The sequence below is a fragment of the Coccomyxa subellipsoidea genome, assembly GCF_000258705.1.
Source record: "Coccomyxa subellipsoidea C-169, whole genome shotgun sequence".
Classification (NCBI taxonomy): domain Eukaryota; kingdom Viridiplantae; phylum Chlorophyta; class Trebouxiophyceae; family Coccomyxaceae; genus Coccomyxa; species Coccomyxa subellipsoidea.
The window spans coordinates 128,006-141,333 of NW_005178035.1; the positions used below are offsets into that span (position 1 = coordinate 128,006).

A 13,328-nucleotide genomic window follows, 5' to 3' on the forward strand; every position below is an offset into this window, starting at 1 on the left:
CAGTTTTCTGCGCTTGACATGCAGCAGTCCAGAGTCCTTTTAAAAGATCGTCAGATGCATGCTACAACAATATTGATATCTTAGGGGGTGCTAGCTGCCAGAAATGCTCAGAACATCTCTCACCCTCAGCAAAATGCTGAGCTCTCTGCCTCATATACACCTGTACTACCAGGTCTACCTTCCACTGAGTATGGGACTGAAAGCTGCAGAGCTAGAAATATATGATATCAATAACTGTACATACATTCCATGGGCCTGAAAATTACACCGGCCCGGCCTCTTCAAATTGTTCTTATGACTACTCACACCCGGTTGCCTGCGCATGGAATCTTGTGAATTTTCCAAGCCAGCGGTAAAATTAACCACAGCTATGTGCAGCTTCTCTTTACGAATTCAAACCCATACCCCGTTTGCCCTTGCTGTGTGCTTTGGCATGCAGTGACTGATAGAAGCCTTCATATCTTTAGTACAAGTCTCAGCTGTGCTTCGGCTGCGGCTTTGGCTGTGGCAAAATATCTTTCTGGGTAGGTCCCAGGGGCGGTTGTGCTTGGCCTGTAATTGCAGCAGTAGGGGTGGCTTTGGCAAATTATCTCTCTCTCTGGATAGGTTGCAGGAGTGCTTGCTTGTGGCTGCTACTGCAGCAGTACGGCTATTATAGCCGATTCGGCTGTTTCAGCCAAAGGCGGTGACTGCGCCGGCCTGGCTGCTGCAGGCGTCGACTTTTTTGCCGGTGTTCTCAGAAATGAAACCCGCCATGTCCTTCACAGGGCCCCTGCATTGCCAGACATCATGTCTCCAAACACAGTATTGTCTCAAGGCAATGGTTGTTCATATGTCTTATTTCCTGGTGCGTCCCACATGCATACTATGAGAGTATTCAGCAATGGGTGTGTTCTAGCATTTTTTTCTTGCCGGCCAAAAATGTTCCCTGTGCACTCAGCCTACAGATGTTCTCACATCACGCATGCAGCAAATGCAATCCAATGCTAAGCCTGCTCCTGCGGATCATCCTTCAGGTTCCAATGTGTGATCTGCCTTCCAAAAGAGCCGTGCAAGCCACCAATGCAGCTGCCACATCCACTTCCTAGGGGATCCCTTTCACAGACCCCTTCAAGAACCCCTCAAGCTCTGAACCTAGCGCATACCCCCCCGCACTTTATCCCCAGCGGGGTGTAAGACAGCAGCCTGAAGCAATACATGGGTGGGCAGCGCACGTGAATGTCTCGTCCCACAGAGAGACGCCGTAGGGGTGCAGTCCGTTGGGCAGTGACACATCGATTCCCTCCCCCTGCTTGCGCACAGTCCACTCCCAGAACAGCGCCCCCTTACCCGCCTGTCGTGACACATGCATGACTGATTGTTAGTAAGCGATTATGCCACCAACGCATCAGGACTGCACTTGCGCACAGTCCACTCCCAGAACAGCGCCCCCTTCGCCGCATGTCATGACACATGCATGAGTGATTGCTGGTGAGCGATTTTGACGTTGTGACATAATGAGAGACAGCCCTGCACTGGTGCAAGGGCTGACTTCCAGAACAGTGCCCCTTGGCCGCCTGTACAATTTGCATGAGTAATTTTGTACTGAGCAATTATGTCATACTGCCTAGACAGGCACTGTCCTCGTTCAGGATTGACCTTCCAGAACAGGGCTCCCTTTGCCGCGTGGTGCAGCGAATCTATGACTAAATGCCACGAAAAATTATGTAGAGGTGACTAGCGCTGAGCGATCATGCAACACTTGCCAATCTGGCAGTGCAGTGGTGACAGGGGCTGAGAGCTTGGTTAGCTGATGGCGCCGAACTGTGTAGGGCCGATAGCCAATCAATCTCGCCACCAAAAAAGCGGAGATTCATCACGAGCAAACCATGTCTGAGCGCAAATATCTCGGAAGCGTCTTGAGTTTGCGCAATGCAGTTATATTGCTAGGCAACCCTTTCTGCTTCATCTACCCTCACACTGCCTTCCCTTGTCTGCGTCAAATCACTTTTCAACAAGGATAGATATACCAATTGCAAGATGATAATCAAATCACACCTTGCCGGCTGAGATACTGGCCTTGACGGCGTCTAGGGCTGCCTGGTAGTAGGGGTTGCGCTCGTTGATGCGCTGGTAGCTGCCGTCAGACGTCACCACCTTGCCAAACTGCACATGACTGGTCAGCATATTGTATGAATGCTTAGTCATCAGGAATGAGTCACCAGGGGCGTTTGTTGCACCACAACACTCGAGTATAGGGCTGCAGCCAAGACGCAGGTTTCTCATCGGAGGAGCCAAAACAACCAACTTTAGCGCAATTAGGTTTTACTCTTTTTTGCTTGTCAGTGGCGTCAGTGGAGATCCCCACCCAGAGAATCTTGCGTGCCAAATGTTGCCGACAAGCAAAGATACCGACAAACTTGAGAATTGAAACACACACGCTGAGGGAGTCAAGAGGCTCCATTGGCAGTGTCACAAGTGCCATCGACCGCGCTAGGAGCTAGGAGCTTAAACAGCAGAAGGAAAAAGGGCAGACCTCTTCGAGAAGCATGGGTTTGCCGAGGCTGGCGGATGCTTCAATGTGGCAATTGACCCACTGCGTCATGAACGACGGACTATACACTTTCCAGTTGTCAGGCCACGCGTGCACCGCCTGGCACCAGGCAATTAGAATTTATATTTTTAAATAATCCAAGACAGGCAGAATCAGAGTTTATGAGTTGCATGCATGCACAGCCTGAACAGGCAAGGCCAGCTGTGATTCGGTCTCATCCAACTACAGGGAGCAGTAGCATCTCTCAGTCATGTCTGCGCAGCTGAGATCTTTTGTACACCGATTATTATTTTTATCATCATTACACGCTATTCCCGCCAAAAGGCAAGGTATGCCCTATTGCATAAACCGGCATAGCCTCGGCTGGCAGGGGGTACTGAGTACAAAAGTACTGAGCACCGTGCCCACGGTTGATTGGGTCTTGCTTGGATCTGACGAGTCCAACAAGGGGCAGGATTGTGACAGCCTTTGCCTGCAGCTTGTCAAAAATCGCTAGATCCTTTCTATGGGGCAAATTTTTTAATGGACTAAAGGAGGAAGGGATGTCCAGGAACAGAAATGTTCCAAAAGAAGTAAGGACAATTCTACATTTTGAATTTGAGATTCAATAGCTACGCACTGTGAAGTCGATGTCCTTGGAGCGGTGGTTGTTGGTGAAGTCCTGCCCCTCGTAGCTCGGCCAAGAATCTGGGTAGGATGGGTTGCAGTTCACATGCGGATCGTTGGGACCAAAGAATCCCTCCTCGCCCACTGTCACCTGCGCAGCAGCCAGTGCAATTTCTCCTGATCCTCTGACCAAGAATGGAGTGTCAATCTCGGAAGGATTTTGAGGGATCTACTGAGCTTCCATTTGAAAGTCTCTATTGACGATTTCCTGTGTGAAGGCTTGCTTCCGGCTCATGTGGAATACACCCAGTGCAAGCTGTGGCCATGCCGATATTTCATCACTCCTGACCCATGAGCGCTGGCAGATTCATTTGCCTGAGATGGATATTCCTGAAAACTTGGGAAGCTAAATTTCAGCTCCTTGTGCAGCCAGGGGATTAAAAGTTCTTTGATGTCATGATTGTTGTACTCCGCTGGCACGATCAGAGCATACAGTGCTCAGCATTTGAAGCAAAATCTCCATGCTTCCGGCCATCACTGGCCGCTTGAGACCTGAATACTGAAATACTGATGACTAGATGAGAATCAACTGCGCACCATGTGATTTGGGTCGACAGACTTGACGAAGGAAGCCATCATGTCGATCCACTTCTGCACAGTCGAGTAGTCGCCTGCCGTCTGCCGGGGCTCGTTCAGGATGTCCCACGCGAAGATCGTGGGATCCTCCTTGTACAGCCGCCCGTTGTATGTGTTTCTCCTGCTCACGGGCAAGAGGAAAAGCTTGCCAACAGTGCCTGTGGAGCTGCAGCCTGACGAAAATATGGGGCATTGTGTAACATATCAAGTAACATAGTGAGCCAGGCCGCTGTTTGAATGATGCCGCTCAGCATGGATGCTTTCATGCTCAGGATAAGTGCAGTCTGTAAGCATCCTTACGCAGACATTCACATAGACAGCGATGAATCCATGCCCACATGGAGGTGCTCGTGCATCTTATAGGCTTGCGCGTTCTCATTTGGGCAAGTTTGAATTGTCGTTTACAGCAAGAAGGAGCCCCAATTGGAAATGCAGCATTGGTTGCGGTTCGCACGAGGGTGCAAAGCATTACTGAACCAGGGGTGCGTGCAGGAAAAAAGTTCACAAACCTGTTGACGAAGGTTTTGATGTGGTTCTGGTAGATCTGCTGGCAGTAGGAGTTGGTGTAGAAGGAGTCCTTGTCACCCCCCGCACACCAGTCCGCATACTGTAACCACCCCCACACAGCGCCTCAGCTCTGCAATGTTTGCCATTGGCAATAAGCATCATCATCCTATACATTTTTCCAAACCTCCGATTCCTGGCTGTCATAGAAACGCTGCTGCGACGCACCTAAGCCAACTGTGGCTTGGATAGGCGTGTAATAATAATAATAATAATAATAATAATAATAATAATAATAATAATAATAATAATAATAATAATAATAATAATAATAATAATAATAACAATAATAATAATAATAATAACAATAATAATTATAATAATAATTATAATAATAATTATCTCCATCATATATTGCCCAATGTGCGTCCCTGTCTAAGACGCATAATTACAGCAATTTCATCAGAGCATGGGATTCAGCTCTGCTACAGCTGTGAGGCTGCACTGCCCAATCCAAGGGGTCGCCGCAGCTACAGCTATATGTCACGCGCGCGCTTCAACTTGTGCCAACGTGCTCCCAATGCTGGCAAGATTGGGAGAGGCCACATGCGCCGGTAACGTTGAAATTGCCACAGAAGGATAGCAGTGTGCAGATTGCAAGAGCGAAAGGGAGGCAGACCTGCTCAACACCGTCGGTCTTCTTCCAGTAGTCGATGAGAGCCACGATGACCCTGATACCATTTTGGCTCATCTGGTCCAGGATGTAATCGATCGCCTTCCAAACCTCCTCGTTGTACTGGCCTGCACACGGCGAGCAACCTGATCAGCCTAGCCTTTATTATTATAATTATTGCACGCTTTTCTTGCCAAGAGGCAAGGTACGTCCTGCAGACAAGCTGCAGTTAAAGGCTGCCACAATCCTACCCCTTGTTGGACTCGCCAGATCCAAGAAAGACCCAATCAACCGTGGGCACGGTGCTCAGTATTTGTACCGCCCCCCGCCAGCCGGGGCCACCTAGCCTTATAATAAGTGTGATAAATGTGTATTATCAGCCTAGCCTAATAATACACCATCTGCAACACTCATGCTTGCTTCAGGTTGTCTACGCTAACGTGCAGTTGCACATACAACGCAGCACCTGGCATGTGTTTTCTGCTGTGAAAGACTTGAGGGGCTAAGAAGCAACTGAGCTGGGTCCTACTGAGACTGTGAGGCTGATCGGTGGAGAATTGAGGCAACCTTGGGACAGCTCTCACCCCAGCAATTCACTTTGGTAATTTTTTGGGGCAATGACTGGCGTGCCCGTTGCCTGTGCAGCCGCTGAGCTCAGTGCCTAGTCAAGCGCCGAGCGACTCACCAGGAAATATCTACAGGGAAGCGCACTCACGAATCTGAGAGGTGATTCAGCGCTGTATCCTTATTAGGTGCGAGGTGCCGGGTGACTCACCTGGGGAGGTCTGCAGGGGCGACCCCTCGTTGTAGTTGACGTCGGCCAGCCCAAACAGGCGCATGAGGTTGAAGCCAAAGCTTTTCGCCTGCTGCGCCAAATACTGGGCCTCGTTCTGGCCATTCAGAACGCTCTTGTCCTGAGGCAGCGCGTTGCTGACGGCCTGTGCCGCCTCTATCAACCGCCAGCTGCGCGCGTACACAGCCATTGCTAAGTCATAGTGATGACCTAGTACAAGTCTGTTTATTTGGTGCTTTCTATTGATTGCAATCTGTTCCTACCACCTAGAAATGACTGCCTACGTCCCTGCACACACCACTTTGATTCCCTGCGGAGGGTCAAGAAAAATACTTCTGGAGATCGCTCTTTGGTGCTGAAGAGGAACACTGCCAGGAAGTTCTCCGAGAAGCATAAATTTTAATACACACTCATCCTGCCATAAGGCAAGACACGGTCTCTGGTGAGGTATCTTCTCCGAAAACAAAAGAGGAGTGATGCTTATTTGCCCATGACGGGCATGGCATGCAATGGGAAAATCATGGTGTGCTCATTGGAAGTTTTTTGCAGCCTGGATGTGCATGTGTAATTGACACCATCAAGCTTGTGAATAAAGGGAGCTTCACCTATTCCAGCCAAAGCCCAGGAACTCGTTGCAGTCCTCGTCCACAAAGGTGGCCCCCTGGGTTCGGATGAAGCCGCCAGCAATGCCCCCACTCGACAACGCCGATCTGGGAATCGACGAGTCCTGCAGGCAGCAGCAGGTGATGTCAGATGCCTTCCTTGCATGTCTGCACCAGGGTTTGACAGCCCCCAGGCGCCTCCCAAGGGATTGGTCAAAGTGATTCAGGGCAGGCCTGGGAAAAGCTGTGATGTCACATTGCACATGCCGCCTCGCATTTAGGCATGAGGGAATGTATCGCATTGCAAGGGCATCTTGGGTTGCAGCAAAGCTTAGGCAAATTCAAGGAGACAAACATTCAAATTGGTGGTCAGGGGTATAGTCAGGTAGGAGACTCGAAATTGAAAAATACACTGTGGGCACATACCTCTGCAGGGGTGGATTGCTGGGTGACAGCTGGCGGCGGGCCTCCCACCGGCACCGGAGACGGCGGCGGCGATTTTGGCGCGGCCGGGGGTGGCGAGAAAACCACCGGGGGCGGCGAGAAAACTACCGGGGGCGGCGGGGGGATAACCGGGGGTGGCGAATAAACCGGAGGCGGCACCGGGGGCGGCGATGGGATGACCGGGGGTGGCGAAGGCGATTTGGGGGGTGGCGATGGAATAACCGGGGGTGGGGATGGCGACTTGGGGGGCGGCAAAAGAATTACAGGGGGTGGTGACGGCAATATCACAGGCACCTGCTCGCAGCACAGAGCTGAGTGTTATACAACACAAAATCCGCAGCAACGGATTGCCACTGCTCCATGTCTACCACTGCTTCCTGTTCACCGCTGCAGCAGGAGGCCGCAATCAAGTCTCAGGCAGTTAATTCATCAATTCCTGGGCATCTAGCAGGGCATGCATGCAATGGCAGTTGTGCCTGTGAGCTTCCCAAATACGCAGCTGCTCTTTGACAGCAAAATTTGAACTTTGAAGACCCCTGGAGTACTGGAATTTTGATTCCAGCGCCCTACCGGGGGCGGGGGAGGGCTTTTGGTGGGGGACGCCGGCACGGGGGGCGGCGGGGGGACCCGCGGTGGTGGCGACGGGGGGGCTGGCAATTTTGCCGGGGGAATCGGTGTTGACAACGCCGTAGGGCGGGCCGGCTCGGTTGCGAGCTCGGCCGGGGGAATAACAGGCGGCTGCTTGGGGCCAGGGGAAAACAGCGGTGGCGAGGGGGAAATGGGCGGTGGCGGTGGGGAAGGGGATATGGGCGGTGGCGGCGGGGAGGGGTGAGGGGGGACCAGCTGTGGCGCAGCCGAGGGGACCGGTGGTTTGGGGGACTCCGGCACCGGCTGCGGCGGCTGCACCGGCTGCGGCGGCAGCGGGAGTGCCGCTGGCGAGACCCCTGCGAAGTAAATATGACTTATATTAGTAAATGCTGTCCCCGCCAGAGGCAAGGTGTGTCAGCAGACAGGCTACAGGACAAGGCTGCCACAAACGCTATGCCTTGATGGACTCGCCAAATCCAAGCAAGACCCGATAGACCATGGGCACGGTGCCGTTACACCGATCCCCACCAGCCAGCGCCAGAAAAGGTCCGTAAAAATTGCAGAAGTGGCTTTGTTTCTTTTCCTTTTCCTTTTTGTTTTTGTTTTTGTTTTTCCCCCAAGATTGAACCTGTGCCATACAGGAGGCCTCCAGTGCTGCTGCTTTGGAGTGGCCCTTTCTGCCCTTTGCACAGCGCAGACACCAGAGCCAAAATCCTGCAAGCTCTGACAGCAGACTGCCGGTGCAGTTCAGCCCTGACAGATAAGTGGGTGCTGATGCTTGCCGATCTATCATCACACTGCTGGCAGCAAAGCAAACCTGCAGCGAGCCCTCAGGGTGCACTGCAGCAGGCAGCACTGGCCCTAGCAAAAGCCCATGCTTGCTGCTGTCTGATTTGCCACACAGTGGGCACGCAGCTGTCTGTTTTTCAGCTGGATCCTGTATGTACCGTACCCCGTAACCTTCAATGTGCTCGCACGATTGCCCTAACAAGTATGTGCTCTCCAGGGCTGCTTCCAAGATTAGTAAACCTCAGGCCCTTTCAAGGCTGCTTGTTCCTGGGTGGCTGTGTAGTCTGAGTAATTATGCTCCCACTGGCGACAGCAGGTCCCTTTGAAGGTGTCTACCAGCCCACAAGAAATGGGGCCTCGAACAAGGCAGTTCAGAGGTGCAGTCAAGATCTGTGAAACCAGGGCTGAGGGATCAGCCCTTTCTCTCGAATACACCAGAGATCTCGGTGCGTTCAACGATGATCGACCTCTCCTATATTTTTCACGTGTGACAACAAGAATAGGTACGACCAGCAGAAAGTCTCGGACGCAAATCCGACATACAGCGCCACCAAAGAAGTAAGACGGGCAGACAAGCGAACTACTTTGGGCCAAGAGATCCTGCATGGAAGGGCAACGCGCCTGTGCTAAGCAGAGCTCCAAGCTGTGAGTCGATCTGGCCGCAGGCAAGCCCGATTACAAGCAGGCCTGTCCAGGCCAGCGCACAAGACTTTGCAAGCCTCATGCCGCCCGACCTCGTCTGTATCTGTCCCGCGTGAGCCGATCAGGCTCGATCAATCTCTAACGCAACCCGAAGCAAGACGCCTGAGATCTTCTACCGATTGCAGTGCATCAGTCAATATGCCAGGGAATACAATTGCAGTCAATCCACCGTCCAAGGATCGGTGCCGAGGCTGTCGGCGTACACCCGTCCCAGAAAAAGTCGGCACAATCAGAAGGCGGCTCGCGCTGCACTAGCTACTTGCAAATTGCGATCCTAGGGCACTCAGACAAGAAGTGGACCTTTAAATGGTATTTCTAACAAGCACATGCGGAGCGGATCCGGTTTAGATGCAGAGTCCAAGGTTGAGATCGTGGCGGTCTGCTCGGGTTTGAGGGCCAGTGGGGTCAAAATGCACCATGCGATTTGAGAATTAATGATATGACTATGTCTTGCAATGTCTGCTGACCAGCCTGGGGACTCCTACATGATCATATCAATCGCCCATACGTCGAGTCACGAACGGGCTGACACAAGAACAGTCCGAGGAGGCGAGCGGATCAAAAGCTCTCAGCCCGCACCCTTCAAGGATAACACACACATCTCTACTGAAGATTGTGCTACACCATTTAATGACTTTGAGAAATTCTACCTTAATTCAAAGTAGAAATCCCAGGAGGACGTGAGCAAAATCTTCAAACGCACCCAGCTGCCTTGATACAGACAGATTGCACAGAAACATGCAAAAGTCACACCGAGCCCTTTGGTCTGTGAAAGACAGAAGCTGTGTCTTTGATCCCTGCAAATAAATCAGCAAGCCCCAGATATCAGGTCAATGTAGAAAACAACACAGCTCCTGGCAGGAATTCCGGCCTCTCTGAACTAGCGGCCCCAAATGCAAATATGTTTTGAAGGCCTTGTTCTCTCGTGTGACTCTGATCCCTTCAATCACCGCATCAAGCTCCAGATACCAGGTCTATGTGGTGCACAACACAGCTCCTTGCAGGGATTCCGGCCTTTTTGAACTCGATTCCCCACCGCCGCCACTGGGCAGTGCCAAACTCCCCGAAGCTAGGCGCCCACAGGAAGGGAAATGAAATAGCTGCCAGCCACCCAAACGGCGCATAATCACCCCCTGGACACTCTTGCTCCAGTTTTGCACAGTGCTGCTCCTTGTATGCCCTGTGCAACACACCAGGAGCGACGCCTGGGATATTACAGCGGCAGACAATGAACTGCGCAGCTATTTTTGCTTATCTCGCATATGTTTACAGAGCCCACCTTGGCACTGCGCAAAGTTCAAGTACAAGCAAGCAAACCAGAGCCCACATCATTCAGTTCCTGACACCCTGCATGGGTGCAGCTGAACAGAAGCCAGCTTCACCCAGCACGATATTATACCATGAGAGTGCAACTGATAACACAATAGCTCTTCTGACTTCTGCCGTCGGCATGCTCAAGGCGAGACCAGCCCAAATGCCATCGCTGCTGAAGTAACCCTTGCGCTGTGAGAAAGTACATCAACTGGATGGCATTAGCTGCTTCTGGATTGTCAGAAGCCATCAGGCAAATGATGGCTTCACCTCACCGCAATCGAGAGAGGCTGTCAGCTCAATGGCCTTGTGTGCTTCTGGACTTTTGAAGGCCATCTAGCAGTGACAGCTTTGACAAACGGTGTGCTGGCTCACCTGAGGAGCTGTATGAAGCTGGCCCGCCCTGCGTCACTGTGTACGCACTTGACCTCGACCGCCACAGTCCTCCTCAAGCCCAATCTCTGACAGCTCCTGGGATACAAAGCTTTGCAGCATCAGTCATTCTGCCAATTCATGTATATTTCAAGTGATGCCCTTGCCAGCAGAGAAACGCTTTCTGCCTGGTTGCAGCCCCCTTGCTTGCCATGTCGACAGAACAGACAGAACACCACACGAGCCATTCACGCTGTTTGAATGTCACCCAAATATGTAGAGGGACATCACAACCTACTGCTGTTAACTACACTTTTCACAGTACTACACCGACTAGATTTTCATTACACAGACTACACTTGCTGTACTTGCAAGTTTGCAGCAACAAAGGCTGTCGCAGGGGTTACAATCGTTTCGCACCCCAGAAAGTCTGCCAGCCTGGGAATGCGCAGCCCTTCGCGCCCCCCGACATGCAGCAGCTGCAGCTGTGCAAAGTCCACATCCTGCCACACCATGAAGTAGCGTTTTGAGTCGATGGCAAGTCAGCTTCAAGTCTGCAGGCAAATGCAGCCTCACTACCACGTGAGCACAGTGCCAGTGCATCATTCTCGCCCAGCAAAATTAAGTATAGGATAGTGCAGTTTGAATTTGGCAGCCACTTTAGCACAGTGGCTTACGGTATGTTCAACCATTGAGAAAGGAGAAGAAGCTGCCGCGCACCTTCACCTGGGCCCGGTCAAGATCAGGCATCGCCGAGCGCAGCTGCGCGGCAGCTTCCGCGTTGACTTCGTGTGTTTCTGACGCGCGCAGCACCGACTGCAGGTCGTGGAGAATTACCAACTCGCCGTCCCTCGTCTCCTGCACACTGCCCCTTGCAGCCGTCAAAACAGGGGGAATAATCCTCAGCCCCGTCAGTCAACCCTCTAACTCGCCAAAATTTGTTTGGCACAAGGAGCCCAGTACTCTCACAGCTCACAGCTCATTCGTATCCGGAATCCTGATATTGCCCACCAGCAAGGTTGGAGGCAGGAATGCGAAGGTAATGCATTGTCAGGGCTGCGTATGTATGGCGTCTTGACACGCTGCAATGGAAGACTGGTCAGTGAATCCTGACGCATCCCCCTTCTACATAATTCTGGTGCAATAACTCTATCAAGGTCCAAAACTCATAATATGCAGCTGCGGTGAGACTGGAACGTGGGGTGGATTGGGGAAGGAGCAGACTCACGTGAACGTCAAACTCCACATATGACAGTGCTCCTGGGGGCAGCTCCCCAGCGTTGTCTCTCCTGATCAAGTCCTCCAGCGCAGGCAGAGTATTCTCACAGTGAGTCCCTGGACACAGCGCATGCTCTCATCCCCCGACAAATGTGGTTGACACTGCTCCTCTCGTCATTCACCCAATAGAAATAGTTGAGATTGATGCTCTCAGAGAAGCTGACTGGTATGCCAAAGACGTACTAGAAATTCTTTTGAGATTTGGCACGCTTGCACCTCCCTGTAATGCAAACTTTCACCAGCCTGCACCACAGGGGACTTCAGCCCATGCCACACCTCAAGCATTTCCTACATGCAGTCCAATCACCATATACTCTGTCCCAGGATGATTTAGAAGATGCAAAAGATGACTCACCCAGGAAACCAGGCGCCCCCGCACGGTGGCCCACATTTTCCTCAGGCTGTTTAGCCAGCTGGAAGCCAGTGTATGTCAGCCAAACCAGGCCGCCTGCCCCCAGGGCATGCAGCGGCCCCCAGACACTGCTTCCGAGGAGGAGCGCGCCACAGAGCGCTAGACTGCCTGGAGTCAGCCTGCATGCATGGCCAATCTTCAAGATAATTTCTTGTAATGTAAAGGCGAGTTCACAGGCTGGAATCCTAGACTAAGTGTAGGGATCCATCAATGAGGACATTGAGGTGCGTTCAGTGCCAGGAGCAATGTCGAAGAGGCTCCCATGGAGCACATCTGTGCTAACTTTTGTGCAAGGCGAGCCAGAGAGGTGAAGTGGCAGGACCTGAGGTAGAGCCTGATCGATCGAGCGGTCAGGATGAATGCTATGACGAGCATCCCGGCCAGCCGGATGACACGCCATGAGTGGCTCACTGAGGTGTTCCAGAGCCAATTGCTGAAAGGTGATCTGAAGACAAAATTGCCGAGGGGTATCAGCATGCTTCGGATCTGTTCACATACTGAGTCGTTCCTTGGCTGCTTTGACCTGCGATCATCACGATGTACGCTTGCTCAGGCAATATCGTATTTCAGTTGTGTGGCATGTGTGGTGTCAAGAAGTCTTCAAACAGCGAAATGGGGCGCAGCATCTGCGTTGTTGCATGAAGAAGCATCGCACAAAAATTTAATCAGAACGAACCTTGCAATCGTCTTTCTACCGAGGCATGCGCGTTTTCTTCTCAGATCATCGGGTTGGCGAAGGTAGATGTGGCTAGGCCATGTAGACTTTTTTATGCACGGTGATTGTATGAATGTGATGGTCATGTACAACACGATCACAAGCACTTGGGGCCGCAATGTTTAGGCACCATGGCTGACAAAGCATTCGTTTAGGGCACTTTTTATCCCACCAGCACCCACTGGAGAGAAGCTGAGCAGCATGGGACCCCCCCATTTCAGGGGAGCCCTTTCCTGTTGCCTTGGCAGCGATTGAGACAAAATACCACAAGACCAAAAGCGATATCGCTGATGGCCGCAAGGGAACGCTGGTGAAGGTCCGCCGCGTCCGCTCGCTGCCAATAGAGCCAGCCGCTGCTGGCCCCGCGGCC

The 13,328-nt window shown here is 52.0% G+C and overlaps 2 protein-coding genes across 2 annotated transcripts; both read right to left on the minus strand.

The window, feature by feature from the left end:
• Positions 1-2,479: 2,479 nt before the first annotated feature.
• On the minus strand, positions 2,480-5,078 carry COCSUDRAFT_15802 (glycoside hydrolase; the record flags this gene model as incomplete). The annotated part of the gene is made up of 5 exons (XM_005647451.1): positions 2,480-2,632; positions 3,153-3,290; positions 3,737-3,899; positions 4,285-4,382; positions 4,968-5,078. Coding segments are annotated over 5 exons (663 nt in total), but the record flags the coding sequence as incomplete, so codon positions are not given.
• Positions 5,079-9,547: 4,469 nt separating this feature from the next.
• Positions 9,548-12,752, minus strand: COCSUDRAFT_53472 (hypothetical protein). The gene is made up of 7 exons (XM_005647452.1): positions 12,566-12,752; positions 12,187-12,362; positions 11,782-11,888; positions 11,274-11,411; positions 10,974-11,056; positions 10,557-10,652; positions 9,548-10,050 (listed from the first exon to the last, which is right to left on the minus strand). The coding sequence occupies exons 1-7, from the start codon at positions 12,718-12,720 to the stop codon at positions 9,825-9,827; spliced, it is 981 nt and encodes a 326-aa protein (XP_005647509.1). The 5' UTR covers positions 12,721-12,752; the 3' UTR covers positions 9,548-9,824.
• Positions 12,753-13,328: the final 576 nt, after the last annotated feature.

Excerpts from the sequence above, each read along its gene's own strand:
- COCSUDRAFT_53472 (XM_005647452.1), bottom strand. The coding sequence starts at position 12,720 with ATGCTGATACCCCTCGGCAATTTTGTCTTCAGATCACCTTTCAGCAAT. Across the intron at positions 12,363-12,565 it reads TCGATCAGGCTCTACCTCAG|GCTGACTCCAGGCAGTCTAG; the intron begins GTCCTGCCACTT and ends CCATGCATGCAG. Across the intron at positions 11,057-11,273 it reads TTGACCGGGCCCAGGTGAAG|GATGTGGACTTTGCACAGCT; the intron begins GTGCGCGGCAGC and ends ATGGTGTGGCAG.